Genomic DNA, 27916 nt, shown 5'->3' on the forward strand with positions numbered 1-27916 from the left:
AGTTCGAGGGAACCAGCCATAAACAGGAGAGTTGATGGTAGATTAAATTTGGCATTTTTAGAGCCAGTGTAAATACATTAAGAGTTGATGGAAGCTCTGTGAAGGATTTGGAGACAAGGGGACATATTTGATGACTGACTTTATTGGATTTCTTTAAATAAAGACTGGCACAAAGAAGTTATGTAATATGCTGTTTCAATGACAGAAGAGAGAAGAGACTTTTGGGCTATTATCAGTCCATGTACTCTGCGCAGAATGTACCAGCTGTTGCCTGAGCTCAAGTCTAAACCTCCAAACATTTCCAAAAAAATCATGCCTCTGCTCAGAAATAGGCTTTCACATGATAGCTGATTCACACTACTGAAGAAGAGGTCAGCATAGCCTCTCTCATTATTCTTGAGGAGAATGAGAATTTCACACCCATGGAAACAGAACAATAATTTCCAGCTGTGTTGAAAACCAGTCAGGAACTGCATAGCTATTAACCCACATTACCAAACAGCATTTCTGGCACAAACTGCAGAAAAACTGGCATTAGGGTTACAGATCATATGTTCTAGTGAAAACAGTTAAGAAGTAAAGTCATATTTAGAAGAAATTGCTTCGAAGAGCTGTTAATTAACATCACAATTCCTTCAGTAAAGCTACAAAACGACTGTCCGCATAAAATAGACTGACAAAAAAGCATAACTTTAGACATTAATTTCTGGTTACTAACATGCTTATTTGTTTAGAGGGACAATTCTTTAGATGGACAGGAAATTTTTTTTTGTTTATATAGCAGGTAGCCCTATGACTGTTGCTTCTAGGTTTCATTATAATACTATTCCTATTTGTGGATTAAGGTTATTGTATTTGTATCCCAAATGAGTAACCATAAACTACTTTTGACATTAGGCAGACCAGTTTCCCCGTTTTGATCAAGTTAGCTTGATCAGTAAATGAGATGTTCTGCACTTTGAACTAATCTACCTTTACCACTGAAAGAAGTAAAAAAGGAACATTTTCTATTTCAAAAAAACCTCTGCAGTCCTGACATGCTTAAGTGACATAGGAAAGCAGTACAAACAAACAAACAGAAAATTTCAAAAGAAATAAGAGTTAAGAGAAGTAACATATCATGAAGATCAGTCAAAAGCCTCACCAACTAGTTTTAAGAAATCCCCCTCCTGTAACCAGCAGTCTTCAAAACAAACTGCTGCTTTGAGAGATGTGCAGACTGGCTTTAGCTGAGATCAAAACCTAGTACCTACCCCACTGGACTATTCTTATTTTTATGTCTTTGCTCAGCAGAAGCAGTAATGCTGGGGATCCCCGGTGTGGGCTGCTGTGCAGATGTAGCATACTTCCTGCCCCTCCATGCCATGGTACTCGTATACACACCATATACCATTAGTACTGGAAGAAAATAAGACTTGGAAAGATTATGCCAAGCATTACTAAACTTGGATGGGGGAATACTCCACTATCCCAAAGGTAAAAGCCACTCCCCTGTTTTTACCTCTCTCCACAGTATCTGGAGAACACTGAGGACCAGCTTATATATGTATGATGATATCCCAGATACTTTGGTTTCTTCTACTACTTTTTCAAGTCTCCCAGTCATTTTGATTCTCGGAGGAAAACCACTTGAAACCCATGTCCAAAAGATCCCTACATAATGCTGTGTAACTTTGGTATCTCTGCTGATGGCCCCAGTCAAGCATCTGACCAAAAGACTGGTAGGACACAAAGTCCTGGGAAAAGTAGTAGAGGCCTTGCTTGCCATTCAGTTAATCGGGTTGTCAAATCTAGTGAACAGTAAAAAAACCCATAATTTGAAAGTAATCCATTTTACTCTACTATGCTTTGCAGTAAGCAGGCTGCAACTGTCACATGTTACAGAAACTTCGTTAGCTCGCGTGGCATGAACATTATTCTCCCAACTGAGAGGGACTGCTGGTTCAACTGCATACTTCTTGTTCATGTAACTTAACTGTTATCATCATATAATCCCATCATCATTTGTGACCCTTCCCTCTTTGCCCCTTTTTACTGCTCAAATATGACAAAAAGCGATTTGTAGATGCTAAAAGCACATTTTTCTTAGGTACATAATCTCAATTTACTTAGATGACAATGCAGTCTCAGGGAAAAAAAAGATAGGATGACTAATATTAAACAGAATAACTCACTTAAGTAAAAATCTCATATGTGGGCGCAAACCTACTTTATCATTGTGGAAAAATGTAAATGGAGGATGAGCTATTAATGTTACTTGCTAAAGGGATAGCAATTATGAAATCTATTTTGACAGATAAATGAACAGTAAAAATTGTCCTGTATATTCACAGAGCTATCATTCCATAAACTAGGATAGAACCAAACTGAGGTCTTAGAAGGTGACTTTATTCATAATAAACATCATATGGACCATCAGGAAACATTTTGACCATTAAATGAATAGATGTTTCCCCACCATTAGCCCCCAAATGAAGTATTGATATTTTATGCAAACAGACCAATATAGATGATTCTCGGAGAGTAACACTTTATTTCTAAAACACACATTAACATGAACTAGCCTGGTATGTACAGTGATCAGTTTGATAAGGTTTGCCTACAAAAAGAAGTATTACAGTTCTTTACATGACAGCTATGCTTGGAAATTTTTTAAAAGTCTAAACAAACCCCTCTTCAGCATTTACAACATCCCAGTGTCATTTAAGTTGTAATGAACAGGTGGGGGTTGGATGATAAACAACTTCTTGCTAAGTCAAGAAGTCAAGATCAGGGAAAGCAACAAATATATGCCCCCTAAACTGTGGCAGTAAGTCTGGGAACTACTGTCATCTGACTTAAGTTTGTTCATTGCCCTCTGAATGAGTAAAAATGGTGGTGACTCACAAAGACCACCTTGACTCTGCTTTATCAGATAGGCATCTCAAATTCACTGCTTTTTCTTATCTGCTCTGACATAAATTTTTTGGTAGTTGGTGTTTTATTGGGAAGTAAGCAAGTCCATCCACACAGATCAACATTTTCTTTAAAATTTTTTATCTTCTGCAACCTGCTTACATATTTACAACATACCCTTGCTTTGCTCTTTCTTTTTCTGCCAGGTACATGTAAGAGTTCTTGAGGGCAATTGCTCCTTTTCCTGGATATTAATAACAAGCTCCTCCAAGGAAAGGTCTGGTGGTTCTGATGAAACATGCATAATACAGAGCTATTTTTGTCACTTAGTGACAGGTTTTGGTAGAAGATATTTAAGGACTCCTCAATTTCTCTCAAGTAAGTGAGACTAATGTGTAACGTCTTTTCTTAAGGAGTCCAACACACGCAAGCTGTGCAGCAATCGATGAGCTGTCCTTTCTACTCTGAGTTGCATTAATCTGTTAAATCTGTCTTCAGTGGCATATGAACAGATTTGCTGGATTTTGGGGTGTTGTCGTTTGGGTTTTTTGGTTCCCCCCACCCCTTTTGCTGTATTCTTTTAGTGGAAAGAACTGTCTAGTGACTGGTATGATCTTTCCAGAATATTCATTTTGGCAGAAACATTGTCCATGTTGGTTACGAGATTTGTCCAACATGAAACAGTGCAGAAGTGACTAGAGAGAGCAAAAACATGCTAAAGCAATAAACCTCATGAGGCTGTATTAGTCACGGTAAGAAATCTTTCCCTTTAGTGAAAGAAAAATCTTCCTTTTTAGAAGATTAATGGCAGATTTTTCTCTTCAACAACCTGTCCTGTACTGAATGCTTTATCTCACTTTCAGGTTCAAAACATCTCCCATAAATCAAATTCACTCAGTGAGTGTTAGTAATAATATTTCTTAGTATAGTCTGCCCGTTTAGTTGCTGATTTGCAACATGTGTATGGATAGCTCAGAAAAAGCCTTGACAAATCCATCATTTCAAGAAGAAAATATCTTGTCCTTGTAAGTGGCCATTACCAATGTATAGCTTCTAAATGATAAATCCCACCTGCAGCTGTGTATCCCATCAGTGCATCCCTCAAGCAGGAACAGTACAATGGCTACTTGAAGACCCATCCTGTAACTAACAAGGTACTGGTTACCCAGCATTAAAATCCCGAGTTCAGATCTGTTCCTGTACAAACCATTGTAAGCATAACTTTTCAGTCATCTTTCTGGACTCTTGTGATACTTCAGAATATTAAAATTTCTCATTAATATTAGATTTTTTAACCCAATGTCATTTTACACTGTTAATTAAACTTCTGGCCCTTCCCAATTAGCATTGGCAGATCAAGCAGTCTTTGCTTTGATCAAAGCGTTATTTTGAAAGCTTCATGCAGTTTCTGTGAATACAGCATTAGAAATTTCTCCTTAATGCTTCCCAATTTCTTCCCAAAGGCTATCCAACTTCTGCTGTAGTTTGAACAACCACCCCCTACTTAATAAGGGTTGTTAGCATTTTAATGACCTTATCTCAACAAACTTCTTTGTTTCTCTTGCTGAATGGTTGGTTTAGCAGATTTCTTTCAGAATAGATCTTGAATCTTCAATTCTTCTATAACACTTGCAATTTATGTAGGACACTCAAGCCTAAAATTATTACATAAAGGTCACAGTGCTTAGTGAAGTAAGAGATAAAAGAGTTGATTTCATATAATGCAACAAAACACAAGGCTTAGCTAAGGAATGTAATCCAAATCTGGATCAAAATAAATCTTGGTTTTCATAAACTTTATGTGTAGTGCAATTACACAGTACAAACATCTGTAGGTTTATCATTCAATGGCAGCTAACTTCAAGTTAGGAAGTTATCATCAGCACATTTCATTAGAAAAATCACTTCAAGTTGAAAATTCAGATTTCAGGTAACATACAATGTTTTCACTTTGAGAGACACTTCCAAGATTAATATAACCAATGTTTTAATTTAATTTTCCAGTAACAGAAAGGTGAACTCTAAAACTGGGTGTTCCAAACAGGGAATTAATCAGGACAGCTCAGTGCTTTAAAGGAACACCTCAACAACAACTAAGATTTTTACATGTGCAAGCAGGTGTATAACATTTCTTTATTCAAAATTCTATTCATCTTCTGTAATACCTTGTTTTCTTTCTCCAGGTCTTTTCCTCTGTTTTCTCCTGTCTGTTAGTATAACACCATAAGCATCCCATGAGATACCATTTCTAAAGCCACAGCAGGGTTTGCTTTTTTTTTTTTTTTTTTGTCGCAGTCTACGGACAAGTTTGACTTAATACCAATATTGATTTAATGCCAATAATAGCCATATACAGAGCATCACACATGCAGCAAAACTCACTGTCCTCCCTGCTCCCTCCCATAGCTTCAGTAAAGGCTCATTTAATGAAGATTACAGTGTAAATCTCTAGAAGTCATTTTTCAAGCCAATTATTCTGCTGGTGAAATGGGATTTCCAAGTAGGACTTTTTGATATATTCTGGCAGTGATCTCTTAGTTCATTTATTGTATAAAAGGTCTGTCTAAAGGACATCAAGATAACCATGCCAAACAAGTCCCACACACTAGAGCTTTCTCAGGTTAAGATGACTAAGAAGCAGCATTTCCACAACCTAGTTTTAGAAAGCACAGAGTGAAAGTGCTTTTACATTAGTAGCACCTAAATAGCTGGTAAAGACCAGACATAAAAGGCTTGCATTTGGGGTGAGAGGAGGAAACAGACTACAGGTATAGAAGTATTTTGCCACAGTGCTTAGCAGTTATGCTACCTCTAATTTGTTTAACGAAGATGGACTTAAATTTAGCAGCCCAGCCGGAGATACTTGATAGGGATGATGGCAATAGTGGCATTCAGCAGCGTACAGATCAGTTTCAAATGGTGACTCCAGCAATCAGATAACTTCAGGGAGACAAGAGTAAAATGAGAGGATGTGCGACATACACAATTTCATTATCAGTAATAAAACACGAAATCTGGCTCTTAAAATGATGTTTTTGTTATCATTGTACTTGCTTGGTTTTGTTTTCCTAAAGACTTGCGTTTTGATGCATGAACAGTCATTTCATTTTTAGCTAAGCTGCCTTCAGTCAAGCACTTAGTCTTGTGAGCTGGTCAGTTCTACTCCCACATCGCTTTCCTACAGCTTCAGTTATCGGTGCTGTTTCTGCTGCCAGGGAGTTAGTTTGTGGCTTTATAAGTCATCTTGTCCTCAGCAAATGAACTGGTTCTAATGTAATGAGCTGGCCCTAACATAAGATTACCAGAGCAGCATCGTTATGAAAAGTGTTTCATGATACAGTAGCATAGAGATAACATTTTCTGCAGGTTAAACTCCTCCAAAAAAACAGCTTGAGCTACAGCCTTTGCTGTTCAGCATTGAGCGATGAATGTGCACAGATCATTAGTGCACTAAAAAAAAAAAAAAAAAAAAAAGTGGTACATTAAACAAGAATGATGGTTCACAGGTATGACAATGACCCTAATTACAATGATTACATGAGACAAGATCATATCAGGTCTCATGGTCTTGTTGCTTTGAGATGTGGAAGGCAGATATGGGATTTGTCATTGGGGGGGGGGTGGGGGGGGAATCTAAGGCAGGTTTATATGCTCAGTTAACAAGCCACCTAACATCCAGTTTTGGGTTACTTACTACTTTTTCAAACCTTTAGCACATTGAGATTGGTCATTGACTGAATTTTCCTCACTCTTTAAAGTTTCAACTAAAATGAGTGGTCATGTGAGATGGGAAGTAGGTCTAGTGTTTTCAGCAGACACATCAGTGCCACTGTGATTTGATCAGAGATTGGCGGACAAGGGGATATGATGGAAGAAGATAGATGTGGCCTGATATGGGAAAAAAGGCAGCTGTTACCCAAAAGCTCTGTGACTACATTAATGTAGAAGCTGAGCCAGCTCTAACACAGCCTGCTCACTGTGAACCAAGCAAAAAATGACTATGATTGCTAGACAGAGACAAGGGAAAGGGGGAGGCAATAATGTGCAATGAAGGGTGAAAGCAGCAGAGATTGATATGAAGAGCAGAGAGAGTAGGAGAAACAAATGACACATCTTTGTTTCTCACTCTCAGAAGAACTTGTGCTTATAGCTAGGTTAAAAGGATATGAAGATTGCCAGGTCATGCACTAAAACCTGAAAGTTGCACTGCCCTTGTAACTTACCTTCTGCATTAGGCATTTCTGTATAACTTGTAGTTAATACCACAATATTATTTTTTCCACAATACATTTGTTATACACTAGTTACTTAATGGCTTGCTGAGTGTTAACCCCCAGAGTAATTTCTTGAATGAGCTAGAAGATGCGTAGTGAGCAATGCAAGAAATTGCAGGAAGAGAAAGATAATGTCATGGTTAAGGAAGATAAGTGTCACTCTGGAGAACTATAGCCTGTTTCTACATGTAAAGTTGATTTCTAATATAAAGACGGGGTTCATATTTGCATTCAAATATTCGTATTTGCATTCATCTCAAACTTCAGATCTCAGATCTCATGACTAAATTCTTACATAGCTTACAAAGACAGCTTAACACAGAGATGTTCATTTTCCAAAATGACAGACAGAAGTAACCAGCATTTCTTGCAAAAACTTCAAAAATATTACCTTTTGAATATAGCAAAGCTTTGCAGGATTGGTATAACAAATACCCAGGACATCCATCTTTACAAACACTACATCAGAACACTATCACCTATATAAGTATTTCTAAATTCTTCTAGAATACTTATAATAGGGGTTTTTTTGGTTCGCATGAAAACATATAGTTCTTTGGGCTTCAGCTTTTAACAATGAGTAAAGAGACAATGCTAACTAGCATCAGCAAACTCTCTTTCGTACCAATGACATTAATATTTGATGTGGGTGGACAATGTGTAATATAGTTCAGGGAACTGAAATCTCTGTTACATCTCCTTGACTCTGGCACTGATCCTACAAGTCTACTTCTTTTAAGAAGGTTCAGTAATCCATATCCATGATATTTACTTTCTCTGTCTCTTTGCCAGACACCCAGGTTTTTAAACAGATCAAAAGTTTTTCATGCTGCACCATACTCCATAATGCACCAGGTTCAGCATATTAATGCCATTATTTGCAAAAAATATTAAATTTTGCAATAAAATCGATGCATTACTATATTCCTGCTTCACCCTTTAAGTGCTTCAAGGCTTAAGGCTCGTTCTGATTAGATGTTGCTTATCTTAGCCTGTACAACCACACTTTAGAACAACTAAGAGCTAGTGGTTTTATGAAATATGAATATTCAGTAAATCTCCCCACAAAACTGAAAAATTAAACTTCTCTACTTAAACATTTCTCATTAAAGTTTAAAGCTGGAAGAAATGAGATAAGAAAAAAAAAGTAGAAATGTTCGCTTGTATTCAGACTAGGAACACCAAAACACCAGAACAAAATTGCCTATGATTTGTGATATCACTTTCTTTGTATGCTCCCTTCCATGTGCAAAAGGTGTCTTTAAAGACTTCTGAAGAGTCAGAAAAAAACCAAACCAACTCAAGGTTCTCTCCACCTTCAATGCAGAGGGAATACCAAAAACCAGTGAGAAAAGTCAATGAAAATCACCACAAGAAAATAATGTTAACAGCAAACTGAATCCATTACATTGTACTTATGGATGTTACACCTGGTGTAATTTGTTTTGACAACAGCAGGAAAGTGGAATCAAACTAGGGGAAAGATCAAGGGCAGATTTTATTGATAGGAGACTATGGCTCAAGCGTGTGCAAGAACACCACTGAACTTCACTGAAGAAAAAAAAAGAGAGATTAAGATATAGCTAGAAGAAAAGGATGTCATTATGCAGATGCCTTGTTCAGAAAGAAGCAATGAGTATTGTTTACCTCTGACAGTTTTACCTTACCTTCCTAGGTCAGGCATAGGGTCAGGTGTTGTTCAGAAGAGGAAGTCATGCTTTCCTCTTAAGCATCTCTTCACAGGTAGCGGTCTGCCCACTAATGCTTGCTGGCTCTGACACTTTCAGGGAGTGGATCTATGTTGACACGTATACTGTTCCTACAGTACTGTACTGTAAAGTGGCAATGCAAGTTGTGGAAATGCAAGTTGTGGAAAGGACTGGTTTGCATTACCTTTATCAGTAGGCTAACTGACTTTAACCAGTTGCTTTGAGTGCCATTACATGTTTTTATGAGTTGCTGATAGAATAGAAATTTTATGTTCCTGTAGCTTATGCACCTCTAGCTTTTTTACATTCACCATACCTGTACAATACATATATAAGTAGTTTTTCAGTAAAGCCATTTTACAGAATTCGCAATCCTCAGAAAAATAGGAATTGTGTGCTATAACTGCAGTATTAATGGCTATATCCCTTATTCTGAAATTAATAAGGTTTTAAATCTGATTTCAAAGACTGCAGCTTTTAGCCTTCAAACTGAACTGTGACAACAGTATTTGCTTAAATACTTTTAAATCACAATAACACTGGATTTTACACAGCTTTTACAGCTACAGTACTAATGTGGGGGGAAGGAGTCTGCACCTTTGTATAAAAAGAACTTCTTCCTCTCCAATGCATAGTATGTCAAAGGATTTAGAACAGATGTGTTCATTCACCAGTTTTAATACATTAGCCAAAGATGCTAAGAATCAGCAGGTTATGTATTCATCTCTCCTTTTACTCCCAAGATATTCCTCACACATATCAGGCAGTCTAGAGATGGGAAAAAGGTTATGTGTGAGAGGTAGGAAACCATTAATTACTTTTTATGTCCTCAAGAATTCCTAAAACAAACACAAAAAACACCTTTATATTGCAAATCTAGCTATAATATAAGCAGGATTCTATCATTTCTAGTGGCAATCTATACCAGGGTAAGTCATGATACAGAAGTCCTGAAAAGTGACAGAGACTTTGTTTCATCACCATATCATGTCTGGGGAGAGTCTTTAGAGCTCTTGGTGCGCTTGCTGTTCAAGGGAAGTCTGTCCTGAAGTGACAGAGTATGTCTAAACTGGAGCTACCACCACCTAGAGGACTTTATTCTGACCCATTCCTCTCAGAGAAAGAATAAGCAACCTCTGGGTCTTCATAAGTGGTGGTAGCAGTATTTAACAGTTTCCTATCAACCTAACCTTGAAAATAATGACAGAATAATGAATTTGAAAGCAGTTCAAACTAATGTAACTGTCAGTAACTTCATGCTAAACAACAAAAGCAATAATAAAAGCACTCTACTAGTCACACACTTGAATGAAATATGTGGGAAAGATCTAATCAATAGGTTGCCTAGTGAGATAGTAAAAACTGAACTCTTATCATTGCTCTATTTTATTCTCAGCTAATTTTTTTATTTATTTTATTTTTTTACTTGACACAGCCTGGCCATGCCAAAAAGCTCTTACAGAGTTCAGCTTGAGGTCTGTCATTAGCATCTGCTCTCATGCACCAGGAATTCTCTCTTTCCTGGCTTATTTCAACTGATTAAATACTTGAGGTTGACAGGGTTTCCCCCTCTCTCCTCTCCCCCCAAGCTAATAATTATCTTTCAATTTTTTTTTTTAATATTGGACATAGTAAAGGTTTAGCCATTTAATATCTGCAGAATTCTCATGGTCTTGTTGTCTAACACGGCACAATTTGATGCGTTCTTTCTTTCCCCCCCCTGCACAGGGAGAGTTTGACCTCTGCCTTTACTATTTCATTGTTAAATAAATATTAACCTAGCCCCTTACCTCTGCTGCAGAACCGCTGTCCCATCCTTTTTATATCTAAAAGAAGTCTCACTGAATATAATCACAATCTTCAAGTCTCAAAAGCTTTAAGTCTGTGTTACAGTCGCTCCCAATTGCATTTGAACTCATTTTCTCTATGGAAACTTAACAACCTTGCCACATCAGCAGCTTTGCCTTATTTCTTGGAGCACTGGGAGTTACCCGATTTATGAATATGAACTCTTTATGGCTTTGAAAATGCTGCTTTAGATAGGCACATCTTCAGTATGTTTGTCCAACAGTGTTCTCCCTCTCCTCTCCTCCCTTTCTTCTGTCTTTCTGGCACTTTGGTAGAATCTATCATGAATTAAGGAAGCTGGCTTAATAGGAACAGGAAAAGTATGTGCACAAAACTGTACTCGGTTTCCGGTAAATCTGATATGAACCAATAAAGCTGAAAAGTTTTTTAAAAAAAAAAAAGACTGAATCTATTCTCAGCTGGCATCAACTTTTTTCATAACTCACTGTCTAATATTCTAACAAAGCATAGGGAATGAAGTCACACATCAGAAACTGATCTCATTCTCCTACACATTTCAAAAGAATGAAATAACTAAGGTCAAACAAGTGATGAGCTGAAGAGAATATATTTCCTTCTCATCCCCTCCCCAGTCACTTTCAACATTTTGAAGTTTAAAAGGACTTTGCCCCGCAAATCATTCAATACAAAAAGTTTTGTATAAGCAATTGGCTGGATTTGGCCAGAAGTTTGTGTGTCATTCTTTCCTGAAGTATACTCTTGCCTTGGTTTGTTTTTTGTTTTTTTCTTTTTTTTTTTTAAAAGTCACTTCCTCCTATAATCTACTTTGTTTATGTCCTAAGCATGAAAATAAACAACCTTCACAATCATGGTGATTCATTGTATAAGCTTTCTTCTAGCATTTTCAGAGAACAGACTTGAGAGTAAAAACCCTATTAATACCTCATAGCTTGTTTTATGGAGAATTTTGATTGCTGATTTTGTAAGACAAAGTTGGACTAATACTTTGAAAAACAGTTTGCAAAACAATAATTTTGACACTTCTACTTCCTGACATTTTGACAGTGCAACTATTCCTCTAAACAGGAAGAACTTCTTCCTGTGGGTAGTCTCATTAGGATGAATGTACAAATAAAAGCTCACCAAGCACTTTAACTTTAACTAAGCACATCGGAAAACATGCTAATTAAAACTAGCATTTAACACAACCCAGCATTCAGCATAGCCAACGACTTTTGTGCTTAATATTTAAAAAGAAAAATTATCACTGTCAGCTGATCACAATTGGTAAGGGTATCACCAAGCTAACTCAAACTAGTTTATACTATAGCTAACACAAGACTTAGCCCTTTACTGAGCCTTTATTGCTATAGTAGCCAAGACTTAATTTTGCGCTACAGACAAGTAGTGTTGGGAGGAATGGTTCCACATCAGTCTTTAAAGATCAATATGAACCAATTTTGCCTACAACTGCATAAATGCAAATCCTAATATAAACTTACAAAGTTATTTTAGTTAATTTTATGTACATAAAACAATGTGATAGATGCGTTAGACTGGAAACAAATTAAAGCAAGTATTCCTCTATTTGTCTACAAGAAATTAGAGTTACAGCACTATTAATCCACAGTAATGCCTCACTTGAACAGGTTTGTTGTGTTTAACACTGATGTATTGCAATTCAGAAACTTCTGTAATTTTTTTTTTTAACCTTTAGTCACATTACTAAAACAGGTTTTAGTAAAGATTAACTCATAGTCTGTGCACATAAGCACACATACACTATAAAAGGTAGTGAAAATATTATCATACCTAAAACAGTAACTATTTAAAGCAAATTATGGTATACAAAAACAATTTGTAAAATATCACAGAGTACAGACTGTATGTTGATACAAAAGCAACACTTTTCAGGAAAGTGTTAAACGCATGTTTAATTTACTCATGTGTTCTGTTGAACCCAACAAGAATTAAGTTCCAGCTAGAAGTTAAGAGCTTCCTTATATACTTTTCTGAATAGGATCTATGTCAATGAGCAATATTCTATTCTCCAACTATCTTGAGGAGTCTGAGGATATTTAAAAAAAAAATCCAAGGCAAGACAAAAATTTAAGAAATAGCACATAGGAGTCTTCTTAGCCTGCGTCTAACTTTTTCATTTTTTAATGTGAATTTACTGCTCATGAAAGGTGTCGGATTAAGAACCCTCAGGCTGAAGTTATCTATACAGCCACAGACATGTAGCGCATCAGCAGCAGCATTGTCAAATTTCAGCTTAAAATGCACTTCTTTGAAGCCAGAGTTTACACACTGCTAAAGAAATGTGGGGTTTTTCTTTTTTTATATTTATTTTTAAATTCCAGGAAAAAGAATGGAAAGCGATTTTCATGAAGGAAGGAGCCTACTTTCTAGTGTTAAGGGGGCTTCAGATTACATGTACTTGTGCAAGTAAATACTTTTGCGTACTCTTACCTGAGCAACTGTGTTATTTTGAAATCAGACACTTAAAAGTGTATTGACAGGATTTGGTCTTAAATTGTCAGTCTCCCACGGTGCATTGTCTCACTTTTTTCTGTGCAAAGCTCAGTCTCCCCATCTAATAAGTACCAAGCTCCAGGGAGGACTGGGGCTAAAAGGTACGATTCCACAGGTGCACAAGCCCAAAAATTTATATGAAAGTGCATGTTTGTGGATTCAACCATTACTTGCTCCTAGGTGATTACACTCATCTTCACTGGGAAGTTAACACCTAACGAGCCAAGAGGCAAATGGGAGACAACCTTTTACAAGCTATGCTTTCTGCATACCAGACCTCACAGGCAACAGAAGTAATACAGCAAAATGCCTTCGATTCGTGGGAATTGCCACAACCACATCTTTCATGTACTAGCACAAACCCATCTATCCCGCCAAACACCAATCTTTAGACTATTCAAAAAGCACATTCTAGAGAAACATAAAATGCTGCCTATGACAGTCTCCCAATCTAAGGATTTTACAATTTGCAGTGCATACCTGTGTCACTTTAAGAGCTCTCCTGAATATCTTTTTGTTCATTAATAAAGGAAACGCCAAACCTTTTTAAAAAAATCCATCAAATAAGCACCCAGACTGATGCACCACAGCTTTGTGCAGTTTCATTGTTACAAGTGCAAAGAAAATGAAAACTGAGAACATTTCCTGCTTTACACCTGCCTAACATTTAAGTAAGGTTTTTATTACCTGCAGTATGGTACTTCCCAAAGAATTTCAGTAAGACCACTGCTCCTTTTTCCCAAGTATTGTACCAGCACACTTGGACATACTCCCTGACCATGTATACTCAATTTTAAACACTTAGTCTTACTACTTCAATTTCAACATTTGAAGTTATGCATGGGAGTGTTTACTGGGTCAGAACTTAAATCATTTTGCAAATGCACAATTAAGAGGGAAATGTTGAACCACAGTTAGGTTACTGGTGCTATGAAAGGGTTTTGCCTTGAAGCTAGAACTAATGTCTGAAGTTTCCTAACCTTTAGGGATATTCTGTGATGCATCTCATTACAGAAACTGAAGCCAGCTATAAATTGCAGACAGAAATGAAAGCCACGTGCGTCAAAGGGCAGAGAAGCATGTTGCAAATATTCTGGTAAAGAAATCAAAATTTAATCACATAGAAGAGTTCAATTAAGAAGTAAAATTGTGAAGCATAATGTATAGGATTGTTAAGTTTGAAATGTAGCCATAGAAACTTTAGGAACTGTGTCATGTGTGACTATAGGAACCTTAATATTGTTGAAGTTTGAAATAGCTAACCATAGAAACCTCACCAGGAAGTTACTGGTCTTTCTATGTTTTGTTTCAAGAAACTAAGGAAACCGTCATGGACACCAGTTTGCTGCTTGGAAACCCCATTACCCTTCCCATCTTGATTTGAGTATCAAAGATTCCAATCAGTAGAGCTAAGTTTAACTGACCAATGATTGTTTTTAAATAAGAATATTGATAAGGTTATATAATCAAAGGACCAATCATTATAAAGGTTAAATTTAAGAACAAGCATAGTATGCATTTTTATGTAAAGAGCTTATGTAACAATGACCTGACAGAAAAAGTCTATAAAAACTGATGGATTTTGATACTAAGTTGGACACGCCTTTGGAGGAGCGATCCCCCGTATCCCCAGTGCTGCAATAAATGAAGTGCCTGCTTCTTAACTTCACATTGGTGTTAAAGAGTTTTATTCCGGATTTCGGTAACAAGCACAGAATATATTAGGTTTGATTTGCCTCTTCATTTCAACGGTTAGCAATTTGGGAAAATCTCAGACACCATCCCGAATTGCAGGTTGGAAGGAACTTCTGCAGGTCACTTGGTTCACCTCCCTCACAAACTTTCAAGGCAATCTGTTCTAGAGTTTCATCACCCTCATGGGGAAAAAATAGGAAGGAACTAAGGAAGTCCTTGGCAGATCACCTTTTTGACAGTGCTGCAGACAGCTATGTACAGAAATGTAGTACGTATGTCAAATACATTGCAGAAATATTTAAAACATTAACACAACCTGATAACTGAGTAAACGGGCAAGACTCATGATTTGTAACTCCACATGTTCTAGTTTAACTTAAGGCATGTCAAACACCTGTATCATGGTTTTGGTTTTTTTAAATCTGTGGAGATCACTAGAACTTCTATTTCTATCCACACTTCTATCAAACGAAGCATTAGCCACACTATGCTAGATCTCTACTTTTTATTCAATATGTGATAAAACATAAAAATCAATATCTATCAACAATAAAAGACCAGGAGTGCCATAAAGGAGATTTTTTTGTCATATGCTGGCCTTCTGCTATAATGAGAGCCAGGTAAATTACTTGATAAATTGATACATGGTAGCCAAACAAGAGGGCCAACAAGCAGCAAGGAAATTGCTACAGTCCATTTTATTCAGTCACATTCAGTAGATCTTAAGCTAGACATTCAAATATGTGTCTATAGAGAACCTGAAAATATTAAAAATCTTTGATAATTCAGCCCTCATTCAATCACCTTAGCAAGTGTTCAGGCTTTCTAGAAGGGGTTGAGGACAGCCTACATAATTATGCTAGGAGTTTTAAGAGCCTATTGATGTACTCCACTCAGCTCTGTACATACGAGCTAAGAATTGGAAGCATTACTGTTATGCAAGCCCAGTGCAGCAGCCAGGCCATATGGGTCTTGCTCAGTGCTATGCATGAGCTACAAAGCCTGCATCTCAGAAATATTTGTTAGGCGAGACATGATGCCATTCAGCCATGACTATGACTATTGTCATTGCTGAGCTGATTAAGTCCACAATGCACTCTTGCCGGCTTGCTTAAGGACCTGCACATTGTATTCATAGCGGGATGATGACGCTCTAAGGTATTTGAAAACCAAGCCATCTGAGAGCTAAAAAATGGATTTAGGTGCCTGCCTTTAGATATCTGTGCTTAAAATTTGATGGTTTAACATAAACAGACAAGTAGTCCTCAGGCTAAGAACAACAGATTAGAAAATAATCCTTTAGAATGGAAACGCTCTAACAGACTACATGCAAACCTCTAATATATTATCCCAATTTGGTTTTTATTTAATGGCCTGTACAGAATCAAGGGAGGGCTTGGACACTGTCTGCCACTGCACCAGGAGGAATTTTGTCTTCTGTCTACTTGGCATACTCTGTAATAGATTAAAATAGTTCTGCTTGTGCCTCTGGAGATAGTCTGATACAATTATAGAATCTTTCTCTCATAAACAGGATGAGTAGCTTGCAGTGAAAAAAATCATAACTTTCCATCTGATCAAACCCATTTCCAAAATGTCAGTGTATCTTTCCCTTAAAATATGTTATTTAAAATTATAAACTCATGAACCCATGTTTCTGCTAAAAATAACATAAAAGTCTGTCTTCCTGCACAAAATATGTGTTTCAAGGATTCTAAACAAAAATATGTTTAGAAGGTGTTATAATCAGGCCATAGCTTCATATGTGAAATACATTGTTAGTTAGAATCCTGCAAACATCTATTTTTGTTTTCCAGAAAGGTTAGGATTTTAAACTAGCATTGCTGTTTATCCCGATTTGGTGTTAATCTTAGTATTCCAATGTTTAAAAGGCCATCAGATCTTGTCATTTTAATACAAATGCTGTCTGTGGCTGTGACAGCATTTGGCATAGATGTATTTTGCCATGATATTTTTGATAACCCCAAGTGTGTTTCTCTAAATGTGTTAAAAATTTATACAATTTCTCTTAACAGATTCCACACAGAGGAGATTAGGAAACAGGTTTCATCAGGATAGCACTGATGTTTATCTATAAAGTTCTTTTCTTCAGGGTTTCTAAAAATTCCTTGTCAGCAACTGCCTGAATTTCTAAAGGTGTCCTATCAACACTTTACTATATTTTTTGACATAATAGCAGAGACTGTTACATTAGTTCTATAAGCGAGTTTAGCTTCACTACAGCAAAAGAAATATTTTCCTGTATCCATACCCTTTCAGTCATGAGCCCTCCATGTATAGGTTAGCAATGTGCACTAAATGCTGAGACATATTGACTTCAGTGGGAGTTACAACACCGCATTCACTCAATACACCCATAAAGGCGATATTGGCTGTTGCAAGTGAATGGAGCAATCTTTATAAGACAAAGGCATAGGAGACAGGGACTCAGAGACATAACAGCCAGGTAAGCTAAGGCACAGTGAAATTAAGGAAAGGCACACAGGAGATTCCACGAGAAAAATGAGGTATTTTTCTCATGTGGAAGGGAAGTTGAAGTTTAAAAGAGGTGTTTCTGGTAATAAAATACCTGGAGAATTAAGAGCCAGTAAAAATGACACTGGTCACCTTGCAAGCATTGCTATGGAGACAGCAAGATACCAGATGTAAAAATCCTTCCAGACAGGATAGGTCAGGGTATCCTTAAACAGAAAACAACAATAAATTCACAACATTCCCAAAAGACTTCAGGGCCTTGCTATACATACCAGTCAAAACTTTTGCACTGACTAATATATCAAACTACTTTGTCATGTTTAAACAGGTCTGCACAGTATCTGGTATACTAGCAGCAGCCCAGCAACAACAAATGGCAAGTCACAGGCCATTCTAATCACATTTCATATTTTTGAAATGCTCCCATAACTGCACACCAATATAACATCATATAAACTAAATTGGTTTAAGAAGATAATTTAATTCAATAGCAGTACTTAAAAAAAAAAAAAAAAGAAAAAAAAGCAGGCCTGTAAGCCCATTAACCTAGCAAATTTTTCTATGATGTAAGTTTCCACTCAAGAGCTTATGGAGTAACCACAAAAAAGGAGGTCAGCAGTAAGTATCAAACTCAAGAACTCTTTCATAGCATACTTCATTGTTGTTTAGTTTAGGGTCATGGAACTAAGTTGGATCTCAGAGGAAAAAAGCAGTGACAATTTTTACAAAGCAAATGATTCTTGCAAGTCCTAACAGAGTGAGTGTATGCTAGAATTTCTTCTTCTTCACTTGTAGTTGCTATACACAAATCACTGTATTCTAAGATGCATGCAGTAACTCGTTGGCTAGCCATAATTGATGCTCTGTAGAGCAGGTGGAAGGAACTGGGAATGTGATAAGTCTTACAGGTTTTTCTTTGAATAATCTAACTACAATTAGCATGTCAGGATGAATGGAAACACTGAGAAGTCATAGAGCTGCAGATGATTGCCTCGTATCTACCTAGACATTAAATGTTACTTTAGGTCTGTCTGATGGTTGGTATTTCCAAAGGCACCCAAGAGCATTAAACACCTGAAGTCTCACACAGCTTGAAAAAGTTAATCGTCCAACTCACTTGCGCTTCCTTTCACATGAATTTTGGCTCAATACTATGTCAAAATACTCTGAAGTACTGAGAGCTTGTTTTCCTATGCAGGTATTCCTTCCTTCAATACCAAGGGGAACTATGTAAATAGACTGCATTTCTCAAACAGTAAGTTGCTCCACAGTGCCCAGAGAAATGCAAAGTTTATTTTACAGCTAACTTACTGGATTTCTGATTATTTCACCTAAAAAAAGGAAGAGAATGAGCAGTATTAAAAAAAAAAAGTGTTTAAAGCCAGTAGGTAAATAGATAAATTAAATTCTATTCCAAAAAACATTCTGCACAGTGAAAGCTATGTAATCACTTAATATCTTTTCAGTAACAAAAATAGTACAAAAGCAGGTGTTATGCATAATACACTTTAAGTTTAATTAAAACTGAAAGAAAAAAACAACAAACCCAGAAAAACATAATTGCTTTCAACTGAAGCAGCAGCCACTTGGTCCAGGGCTAAATTTCCTGTAAAAAAGCAAAATTTGCTTTCATTTACACCTTTGCAACTCCACTGACGTTCAGTGAGGCTGAAGAGTCAACTACAGAATATTATTTGGAGGTCATGTGCAAAGGGTCTGCACTCCACTTTTCCCATCAATATTTTTTTTTAAACTCGTAATTACAGTAACACTTTCTCCTTCATCACTCTGACTTTGATATCCCCAAGAATAAGAAAATGACACAGATGAAAGCTGATCACGAGTTCTACTAGAGTAAGCAAATTTTAAAAGATGATACCTCATAAGACCTCTTCAATTGTACAAAGGATCTTCCAATTTCCTTTAGGAAAGGTCTGAATCTTAGAGGTGCTCAGCTCTGCCACTAGTACTTATAATTTGAGTCTCAATGTTTGCCTAAGATGTCAGCATTTTCTTATTATATCTATAGGGCATATTTGCATTATGCTTAGTGCGAGGCATTTACATCATCTATACCCGAGTTAAGAAATACAAACAGTATTATATGTAGAATCATGTCTGGTACATATTCTTTAGGCAAATAGACAGATGGCATTGATATAGAAACAGAAATGAGCATCTATACCAAAACAAAGATATGTTGTGCACATGAAACGCCCTAGAGGATTGACATACAAAGGGAAACCTCATGACCTATCAAAATGTGAATCTCAGATTACAAGAGCTAAAGTAGGAGAGGTGATCAAAATTCTCTAGCTGCTAGGCATTTTATGGAAAGAGGCCACATTCACTCATCTTATTAAAATTCATGGAAATTGAAAATATCCAAAAGCCCAGGAGGGGTGGGGTCAGAAAATCTATTTCACAGAACTGGGAAGCTTACTCCAAATTCACCTTGAAAGCACTTTCCCCATCACAGACTTCCCGAGAGCCTTTTCATTTCTCTCCTACTTAGGAGATAATTATAGAACTTTTTTTCCTCCCTGACTAATGCATACAGAAGGGGGTCACTTCAGCATTTTATGCAGATTATCATGGTTTGTTCTTAACTACATCTTTGTTGGAAATTATTTCTCCTTTGCTCTTTCTCCAACTCATCTAGCAAACTTAATTTTTATTTCCTTCTTTTTCCCATATCACATCCTCTGGCTGTGTCAATTGATACCATAACTGCTTTAGTATTAAATATTGTTGAACCCTGCACTTCTGTTTTCCTCTTTTTCTTTGCTTTCTCTTTTAATTTTAAATTTACTGTTGTCAGGAAACAATGACACTCAGCCATGGGGATGATAGAAGAGGGACATTAATCGAAGGTTATGTAGTGTCTTCCTCCTATGGATAAAACTTCTAAAAGGTACAAATGGAAAGGGAAAGACTAAATACTTCCTAAAAGGATTTCTAAGGGCACCAGAATCATCTGAGGTTTTTAAGATCATCACAGTCATTTCAGGCAGGAGGAACCTAGCTTTACGAATTTAGATTGCCAGTGCTGGATACCTGGCTCATGTAGTCTGATCTGGCCCTTGCAGCTTCTGGCATTTTTAATTTTTTGTACAAAGTGAGACTAAGAGAAAGATGTGATGGGAAATACTGCATTTCCACATGAGGGAAGTCTGCCTTCTCATAACACTACTACAATAGTACAACAGCATTGCTCCATGCTCAGGCACGTCCCCTGCCTTGGGAGCTTATTGAATTTAAGACTTCTTAATAGCTAATAAGCACAGTGTTTTCAAGATTAAACCAAGGCTCAGACATCATTTAACAACAGAAACAATGTTGTTTTAGGCAAGTTAGAAGTAAAGTCAAGATGCCTAGGGGTTTTTTTTCTTTGGTTTTTTTTTTTGCTAGTAGCTCAGCTTTATTCTTAAAAAGAAAGCTGGGATAGGGTAGCTTTTTTTTTTTTTAACTGCTTTTCCAGTATTGGAAAAAAATTGCAAGACATGAACAGTAGCAGTACTGCAGCAACCAGCTTGCTAAGTATATCCCGAAGATTTAGCATTCCAAATAGAAGTAGCAGATTTCTGCATAACTCATCACACATTTTTGCAAATTATATTGATGGTCAATAACAGACCAACAGTATTCTCCCTGAATTCACCAATCATGCATAATTGCTAATAAAGAGAAAAATGAAATGTTCTTTCACGAAGAAGCTTTCAGTATTTCTTTATTAAGAGATAATGTAAGAATAAAGACTTTCTACAAAGCCCTCAGAAAGGTGAGCCACTTTGGAAATAAACAGACACAGCTGTGACTAAATCAGCCAAATCACACATTGCCAAAAGATTTTGCCTTCAAGGTATTAAGAACAGGTTTTTCCTCAGCCTACCTGTCCTGCTTTATATATCATTCACTCAGGCAGCTGCATAGCCCTCTCCCATTCCCCCAAGAAAAATTCTTCATTATTTCAATAGTAGTTGTTGAAGATGCTTTTCTACATCTAAGATAATATAAACATTAAAGGCTATAAGTATTTTTATATTCATAAGTGGCCCTAAAAGAGAAACTTTTTATATTTATCAAGCTTAAGCCTGAGGTCCCTTCTGGGCCCCAATGGACAACGTTCACACCACTGAGTCCTAAGAAAACTAAAGCTGCACCCAATGTTTTTCTCTTTGCTCCTGTCTGTCGTCCTGGCTTTAATTTCTCCCTCTTTCAGAATCCTATCTGGTACATGGAGGAGGCTTTTTCAATAAATCAATACTCTAATAAAATATGACTGCCTCTATGTACTCCACATATTAAGCGAGTTTCTCTTACACAGATAAAAACATGCACCTTATGCTCTGTATTTGACATTCATTTTTAATACGAGATGTTAATAAAAGAAGCACCTGGCAAAAATGTGAATCTGAAATAGCACAATATTAAATCTTGTCTGCTTTGACAACATTTTTCTGATGAGGCATAATAGCTAATCAATTTAATTTGGTTTTGGAAAGAATGATAGCATTTTGTTGTTTTCAAAGTATACTTTTGAAAAAGAATAACCATCTGAAAGAACTGCTATGAGAACAGGCATGTTAAGTAATAGCTATCATTTTTTTTTGTCAGCAAAATGGAAGGCAACTGTTTTCAGCAAGACTGAAATTAGCAGCTTATCCATGAAAAATGTAAAAACCAAAACCAAATCACATGCTTTCTCCTAAAATTATTATAGCATAAATATCCCTGTAGCACCTATATGGAAAACAACACATACATGATAAAAGTGCTCCTCAGCACATGTACACACAAAGACCAAATTCCAAAATGTTATGTTTAAGAGCAGAATTTTCAAATCTACTTTTGTGTCTCACATTTACCCCATGAAATTAGTAAAAAGAGAAAGCAGGGAAAGAAAAGCCAAAACATAAGAGACTCATTGAGAAATACCAACAACCAAAAAATATCTGCATGTTCTGACAATTACCATCATCCCAAATGGGCTTTGCTAATCCAGGGATAGGCCTCCTGACAGAAGCTGCGACTTGAATCACTGTCTTTTAAGCTACGCTCTGTTCTGTCCTCACAAAAACAACACTAAAGAGTTGTAGAGTTCCTAAAACCATGATCAGTCAACATCATTACAGCATATGCTTCCATTTTACACCAATGACTTACCCAGATATTTCCATCTTGGTGGTATGGTTTCCAGTTTCTCCCTGTATCACTATAGAGCATCCGATACTGAGTGACCCAGTCAGAACTGCTATACCTGCCTTGAGTCGCAATAGCACTGATCTGCTTCCTGCTCCCAAAATCCACCTGCAGCCATTGGTAATGATCACTGTCTGATGGAGACCAACCTCCTGCACCTGTTGGGTTGAAACAGAAGAGAGATATTTAGACCTCAAACACTTGCTTTGAAGTGAACACATCATGAAGATGCTGATTGCTGGAAGGCAGCCCAGCTGAGAGCAGTATAATACCAAAAAAACTTGAACACATACAAGAGAAATATGATTGCACATTTTTTTAAAAATGCATCTTTAGCACAGCCTTCAAATGCATTAACTCTCTTGCCTTAATCATTTTATGATATAATTATAATGATTTAATGAGCTGCTTGCTAATGAATCAATTTATAATGCCTTAATTACAGTTTATTAGTTTTTGCCAAATTATAATTGTTCACGGGTTGACCAATTTGCCATGAAATCCTTTGTCAGAGTAAGTTGGCACAAATCAATAACAATCTTTGGATTTTGTATGCCTTTTCAACATCATTTCACGTTAAAGAGATAATATAGATAAAATATTATTTTTAGGAAATAATAAGGAAATAAGAAGCAGCTCTCTGCTTTCCTATGTTTCACTATAGCACACAAACTGAAAGATCTACCATAAGAATTGAAAAAGGAGCAGGTACTGCAGGGCTGGATCCAGTTTTGATCTGCTGGGTGTGCAAGCTGTCACAGATTACATTGGCAGATGCCTCACAGAAGTGTGATTGCTCTTTATAGGTCTATGAGTTAACTTGGCAGTAATACTATTAACGATATTCTTCTTGGCCACTAGACTACATCGAACTGTTCTAAATAAAGAAGGTCAATGATACACAGATAAATGTATTATTAAGACATTAATCCAATTTCTTATTCTTCTGAAATAGAAAAAGGGAAAAATTGTAGTTGGATACCACAGAGAATGATAAAAATTCTAAGATATTATAATGATATATTGACTATAATGGTAAGTATAAGGAAATACATGAAACATAAAAAAAAAGTCTATCAATACAGAGAAAAAAGTGGAGAATCATTCTCTTTATATTCCTAGCAGACGTTAAGATGCAGAAAAAAACTTCACAGACTTAAAGTGATTACAGGGGTTTTTTTTGCTTTTCTATTAAACCTCAACCAAATAAATGGCCTGGCACACTATGAAATCACATAGTCTAGTCCATGGGCCAATTTCTGTTGCTTTTAATTTCACTTACAGACTTCAACTCATGTCACAAACCTAGCCTGCTTGCCAAGCGAGAAACTCTTTGTTAAACTGCGTCTTATATACTCCCATCATTAGGCGGCAGCATTGCCTCAATCTTAGACAATTCTAAACCATTCAGTTGCTACAGGTGTTAACGTTTGCAGGTCACAGGACATTTTAATGTTGTGATGTCAATGGGATCATTTGATGTCATAAGTGGTTGCCTTTCATTGTAACTAAAAGTGTAGCACTATGCCAATGACATCTAATTTGTTAAAATTTTTAAGATTTGCAATAGGCGTTTTGTCCCTGCTCTACAGATAATTATACCCAGCAATACAAATAGGATACTTTACAGGTAGGGAATAGTTAAATGCTATTTAAAAAGCAAAGAAACAAACGAACGAACAAAAAAACACCCTTAACTAAAAGTACTTGCAGGGAAAAGTATTCCCACACATTCCCAAATTCAAACTAGCTCTATTTTTGCAGAGAATGGTAACTAGTCATTTAAAAATAGAATATAGCTTCTTCATGACTACTATGCAAGGAGATTGGAACAGTTAGCTCTACATACTTGTTGTATTAGCAGAGATGCTGCTTTTTATCCTAACATCCTTGTCTAATCGGCGTATCTGAGACTGATGGCACACAAAGGATAAGAAGCTGCCCCTGTACAGAAGCCACCTTTGTAAAAGGACACTTTGGTGACTCCAGAAAAAGTAAGTTTCAGATATGAGTATTGAAAAATTATTATGAAAGCCAGAGCTGATAAATCCATCAATAAAATGTCCTTCAGCAATGCAATTGTTGAAAAAGGATGACATACTATAGCTGTAAGAAGGCTAAAATAGACATTCTGGTTTTTACAGTTTTTACTTATGCAGGAGATTTCATTATGCATGAGATTTACATTAAAACAGGAGATTTTGTTACACACATTTAAAAGAAAACACTTTCAACTATAACACAACACAATTTTTTCTTTTAGTACATTCATATTAATGAGACGAGACTTTGGCCTTCTTTAACTTAGAAACATAATCAATGTAAATTGCAACTAGGTTTCAGAAAGACTTTGCCTACAAATCCATTGAAAAGTTTGGAAAAATTGAGTGCTGACATTCATTTTCCCATTTTTTTGATGTAAGAAGAGGCAGAAAACATTCTTCACACTATGCCTGACAAAAGTTAGAGATATGTGACACAATAGTCACACCTAGGCCAGGAGATGGAAACACTAGTATTGCAAGACAGCCTGCTCTATAACCATTTCTAATAAGCGAGAGACGAGACTTTTAGTCAATACTGCAGACAGCAGCAAACAATATTATCCCATGGGTTTCTTGACCTAATTCTCCATCTCAGTTTCACATTTGCCTCTTGGCTTTTCCAAGCAAGTAAATAAATAAATAGTCAAAAGGATGAATGAGAAACATGTTGGATTATAGCTAAATATGCTGTTTTGCAGACCAGCATGGGAAGGGAATGGTGATCGGTCTGTGCGGCTGGGCAGGCATCAGCCATTCACCAGAAGCAGCCTGTGGGGATCAGTTAAAAGTTTCCTCTTCCTCTTTGATTCATCAGGCTGTGTAATTTGGGGGAGCTGATTACTTTGATCATCTTGTTTGTGATATATGTAACCTGTATCGATTCAAGGATTAATAAAGGTCCTTCTTTTTTTTTCAGGTGCACACTCTAAATAAGTTATGAAAAGTTGGATTATACAAAAATTTCCCCACTGTGAGATCCTTGCAAAGGCCCTGAATTCACTGGAGGAATTTAAGTACGTTTGTGTCTCCATTCACTCTAAGCAAGTACAAAAATCTCACTTCCCCAGAAATGTGCATGTGCTCACAGCTCAGTATATCATTAAGTATTTTGCTGAATAAAACCAGCTTCTTCACTGGAATGAAGAAGTTGGTTTGATATTGGACAGGAAACAGAGGAGTTACTGACAAACAAAATATTTAACATGTTTTCCCTTTTTAAAAGGAGTGGAAGATTTGGAAATCAAACCCAATTTCCACAAGATGGCATTATTTTCGAAATACACTTACTTTTACAGCCAATATATTATGACAGAATAATGAATTATCTTTAAGGAATGAGCAAATTGACAGCATGTTAGTAGTTTTCAGTGAGCTTTGTACTGAAACTGCAATGGTGTATTCATTGAATAAATCCTATTCACAGTATTATTCTTCACACCTTGGTGTATACTGTTTATTTTTAATGGTTACAGGCTATATTCTGAATTTTATTACATGCATTATTTGCACTTTTTATTATGGCAGAAAAAAGGCATTGGATACATGGTTTTTTATATGATATGCTGTTTTACTTCATGTGCTGCCTTTTAATGCCAAATGCCACAATATACTATGAAAACAATGTGAGCTACAAATAATTAGACAAATAATGAACTACAAAGTATTTAAAAGTTATTAAACATACGCATGTAATATAGTTTACTTTCATTAAACAGGTAAGGAGAATGGGGTTCTTTGGTAGTAGATGTGCAGTATGTTCAATTGCAGACAATATCTGCTTCCTATTTTTATTTTTATGCTATTCCAGAACTTGATGTGATTAAACTTATTCACTCATTCAGCAGCCAAAACAATTGACTGACATTAACCAAGAGAGTGACTGAATACTTTTATTTATGCTGTATAGTACTCTACACCAGAAACAGGGCAACTAATTTCAGCTTGAGCAAGAATGACTGTACATGACCCTTTGATAGTAGATAACAGAGAACTGTAAGTTCAGCAACAGTAAAGTCAACATTGACCATGTCACCCACATATCTCTGTGCATCCAAGAAACTTTCCTGTACAGAAAAGCCTAAGAGTCTTAATCAGCAAAGCCAGCCAGACCATTCCTGTGGTAAAAGGCGGCTGTGAAAGATTTCATAAAGCTTACTTTCAAAACAAGCTACAGAAAGGCATTTGGTCTGCTCCTACTGCAGACTGACCAAACAATGTGTAATGACTCTACTAATGAAAAACACAATCGGTGATGCAGAAGGCAGATAAAACTATATTCAGAATGCTAAGAATTTGTAAAACTTTATTCTTTCATGAATTTTCACCAAATAAAGACAACTGCTAACAAATAGTAGTAGGATCATTACAACAAGAGCTGAATTTCAAAGATTTAATTTTTTAAATTATGAAAACCCCAATGTCTTTCATGTTTTTATTGGATTTTATTCTACAGGTTCCTTCTGTGGAACTGAAAACAATATGAAAAACATAGCCTATCTCCAGATGACACATGCAAAAGATAGCACTTAATGTATTTCTAGGAATATAAAGAATTCAAGTCAATGTGAGTCTATTTTTTCAAAATTTCATGTATAATTTCTTCCTTTTAATTAATTATACATTCAGCTCCCTATTCAAAGTTGAGTGAGCTAGCTCCCATTTATTGCACACTAAGAAAGCTTATGTGATGAGTTAGCCTTACCTTCTTATCATTCCCCCCTGATAAATTATCAGTAAGTAGCAAAGCTGGGGTAGGCTTACAGATTTCAGATTTTTATCTGAACTGTCATATGCTACTGAGTTTACAGATCTATAAGAAGGGCCACTCTGATGATTTTTGAACATGTCTGTTCCATTTCAGTTAGAAATCTTCCTTCTTTTGAAAATTTGGCAATTTCATCTCCATTCATGGCTGAAACTGGAAAGATTAATTTGCACTAGAAGAATCCATTCTTGTTTTAGTCACACTTGTTCATCATTCCCTACTTCAAATCACAAAATAAAAAATACCAGTACTGCAGTAAGTCTAGTTTTCTACTCTTTTCAAATCAGTAATAAAAGGTTTCAATGACATGAATGAAAGGAGGGGATCCTTAGTCAGAAATTTCATTAGAAAACAAACTATGAAAAGCTATAAATAGAAGATTTAGGATTCATAGTAGTTATAATTCAAGGGATTACTTTACCTTATAATAGAAAGCTTCTATAGCCTTTCAGCAAGGAAACAAAAAATATGCCTTTTTTTAATAACTATGTA

At 36.3% G+C, this 27916-nt stretch overlaps 1 protein-coding gene across 1 annotated transcript in view; it reads right to left on the reverse strand.

The window, feature by feature from the left end:
* Positions 1 to 27916, reverse strand: part of CNTNAP2 (contactin associated protein 2) — a 1249274-nt gene that overhangs the window by 806612 nt on the left and 414746 nt on the right. The window contains exon 3 of the mRNA XM_052795237.1: positions 22580 to 22773. Coding sequence (XP_052651197.1) covers positions 22580 to 22773 — 194 coding nt within the window. The remainder of the gene's footprint in view (positions 1 to 22579; positions 22774 to 27916) is intronic.

Source organism: Harpia harpyja, chromosome 1 (assembly GCF_026419915.1).
Source record: "Harpia harpyja isolate bHarHar1 chromosome 1, bHarHar1 primary haplotype, whole genome shotgun sequence".
NCBI classification, from domain to species: Eukaryota; Metazoa; Chordata; class Aves; order Accipitriformes; family Accipitridae; genus Harpia; species Harpia harpyja.